Raw genomic sequence first — 2977 nt, forward strand, 5'->3', positions numbered from 1 at the left:
CCTTTTTAAAAAGAGATCTAAGTCGCTCTGTTCGAGTGTTTTTTTTCTTTTTATCTGTCTACATTTCTGTTTCAAGTCACAAAATTTTCCCCCCTCAAAGTGTGTCAAGTGCAGGATTTAAAATTAAAAGCTCGAATGTGCATGAAAGCCGTGATATCTCTTCGACATACTGTAAAGCTGATACCCTGCCGAGAGGGATTTGAGCACACGGAGGAGGAGGATTTCTCAGTTTCAGACCTGATAGAAACGTGTCAGATAAAACCGGCGCGTAAGCCGCAGTGTCGAGGCCGGTCATTTGTTCAGGATTACCTGCTGTATGCAACAGACGTGCCAAGGTCAAGACTTTTTATCCTTTTTGTTTCCAGATTCTGCCGATGTGGAGTCTCTGAGTCCGGACAGCTCTGATGAGGAGCATCCGGAGAAGGAGGAGGAGGAGGAGGAAGACGAGGAAGAGAGGCGAACGTCGGGACTGACGAGCATGGAGGAAGCTCTGAGGACGGTGAGCGACGGCGTTTACCACAGTCAGGAGGACTTCCTCAGGCAGAACTTTGAGACGCTGGCAGAAAGCTGCAGCACAGGTAAGACTCACACACCTGTAGCATGAACGTTTTACCAATTTTTTTCAGCCCCTAACTCCCAGAAATGTTGCACACAACCCAGTAGTAGTTGGTCTGTTCAAATGCAGGCATATAAGCCAAACAAAACAATGATTTATTAGTAATTTAATACAGGTTAGTAGCAGAAAACATCAATTAAAGCAACCTCCATGTATAATATAGAATAGAATAGAATAGAATAGAATGCCTTTATTGTCACTATACACATGCACAATGAGATTAAGAGCAGCTCCTTCAATGCAGTATAGAATAAAGTACAAAATAAAGAGCAAAAAAATAAAAAATAGAAGAGATTTTAGTATAAAATGAGATAAGTTATATATACAGTATACAGTATAAGCTATATGTACAGTATGATTTAGAAAAATATTGCACAGCATAATATAATATGTCGTACTGATGAAACATACAGAAAGCAGCTGATTCACTGTTTTTTATTTTAGGCTAAAATACGCAATTTAAGCTTTATTTAATTTCTGAGAATCACCTCATGAGTGTCTCTGGTTTGTTGCCTTCAGGCCGTCATTTCAGAGCAGTCAGGAGGATTTAAAAAAAAAAAAAAACCTCCACGTCTCTTTTATCCTGAGTGCTGCTGAAAAATGCCCAAATGACTTTGGTACATTTGCACATTTCTATTTGAAATGGATGTAGTTGTGTTTCCTGTTTTATTTTGACATTCCCTGTCCTTGTGTGGCTCTTGTTGTTTTACCTCCTCCCTTTGTCCCAGTTTCCCTCCCGACTAGCTTCACATGTGTCTCGTCTCCCCACTCGCTGTTTTAATTGTCATGTGTTGCACGTCTGTTTGCTACCCTCCTGTATTACATGTCCAATTACCTCCCTGTTTGTCTTTGTATTTATTATCTGACTCCTTCTGTCTGCTCCCTGCGCTCCTCATATTTAACCAGGCTTGTGTTTCGCATTTTGGATTTTTTGGCTTTCTTCATCTTCTGAAGTAACTGTAGATGTCTGACGTGTAATTTTTGCCTTCTCAAAACTCTAAATGAAGATATATAGTATGTAAATACACTTTGACCTGCAGATATCTCAAATTAAAGTTTATCGAACTGATCTAAAAAGAATAATTTTGATATTTTGAATTGAGGGGAATTAAGGATATTTTTAAACTACAATTACGAGGCAGAATTCAACTGTAGGTGTCTGAAACTGGAATTACAAACAGTCATAACTCAGATCTCTTTAGTTCAGTTACATCATTGCCACCCTCCACCATAGACACTGACTCTATGTGTCACATTAATATTTATTCAGTAGGATTATTATTTACTCTTTTCAAGTTGTCGACACCTTTAAACNTGCATCTACTAAACCCAACCGACTGCTTCTGGTACTGAGTAGGGCAGCAATGAACGATTGTTTTCATTGCAGATTAATCCGTCAATTAGTTTCTCAATTAACTGCTGGGTCTATAAAATGTCAGAAAATGGTGTGAAATGTCGATCAGTGTGTCCCAAAGCCCAACACAGTGTCCTCAGATGTCTTGTTTCATAGACAACCCAGAGATATGCAGTTTGCTGTTATAAAGGAGGAAACAATATTTGCATTTATGAAGCTGCAATTTGAGTCTTTAGATTTAAAAAAAAAATACTTAAAACAATTAATTGCTTATGAAAATAGCTGGTGATTTAATTTAATAGTAAACAGCAAATTGGTTAATTGTCACAGCTCCACGATGGAGTGCAGCAGAGAAAACAAATTAAATTGAAATGAGAAGTGCAACCGGTAATTATTTTCCAACTTTTCTGTGCAACAGGAGGCTCAGATGAAGGACAGGACTGGGAGCCGACAAAGGTAGGTGGTTACCAAACATTTATATGAAATAACAAACACCTGGAATAGTTTTATGGTTTGAACAAAAAAAAGTCCAAATTTAAACTCCAGTGTTCATTTTTAACTCCACAAAGATGAAAAACGTTTCGTAGCATTAAGCTGTATGTTGTTACCTGTAACTGGTTCTTCTCTTTCCAGCCTGGAGCCGGCAGCCAGGTCGTCCCCGAGCCCTCCAAGCGTCCTCGGAGGCGTTGGTCTCATCGTATGGGCTCCCTGGAGCTGATGGTTAAATCCATGCTGGACCTCAGGCAGCTGGACACCTTCGCTCACAAGAAAAGCCCGAGCTGCCCCTCGCATGACAGAGAGAGAATGAACACGTCCAACGTCCAGGAGCCCACGGTATGCAGGATTTATACGTATACTGTTTTGTGACAATTGATCGAGTGACTGACAATCAAAACAATAAATAGCTTCTTTAGTAATGGAAAAACTTGGTAGCTGAAGCCTTGAAAGTAAAATGGTGAAGACAGAGAGAAAGGCAAGACTATTTATACACTGAGAACTGATTGGGG

General features: G+C 39.6%; 1 protein-coding gene across 1 annotated transcript in view; it reads left to right on the forward strand.

Annotated features, from left to right (window-relative positions):
• LOC103375044 (mitogen-activated protein kinase-binding protein 1-like) overlaps positions 1–2977 on the forward strand; it is a 46019-nt gene that overhangs the window by 31795 nt on the left and 11247 nt on the right. The window contains exons 20-22 of the mRNA XM_008305235.1: positions 366–578; positions 2389–2426; positions 2604–2804. Coding sequence (XP_008303457.1) covers positions 366–578; positions 2389–2426; positions 2604–2804 — 452 coding nt within the window. The remainder of the gene's footprint in view (positions 1–365; positions 579–2388; positions 2427–2603; positions 2805–2977) is intronic.

The sequence above is a fragment of the Stegastes partitus genome, unplaced genomic scaffold (genome assembly GCF_000690725.1).
Source record: "Stegastes partitus isolate 25-593 unplaced genomic scaffold, Stegastes_partitus-1.0.2 Scaffold2445, whole genome shotgun sequence".
NCBI lineage: Eukaryota > Metazoa > Chordata > Actinopteri > Pomacentridae > Stegastes > Stegastes partitus.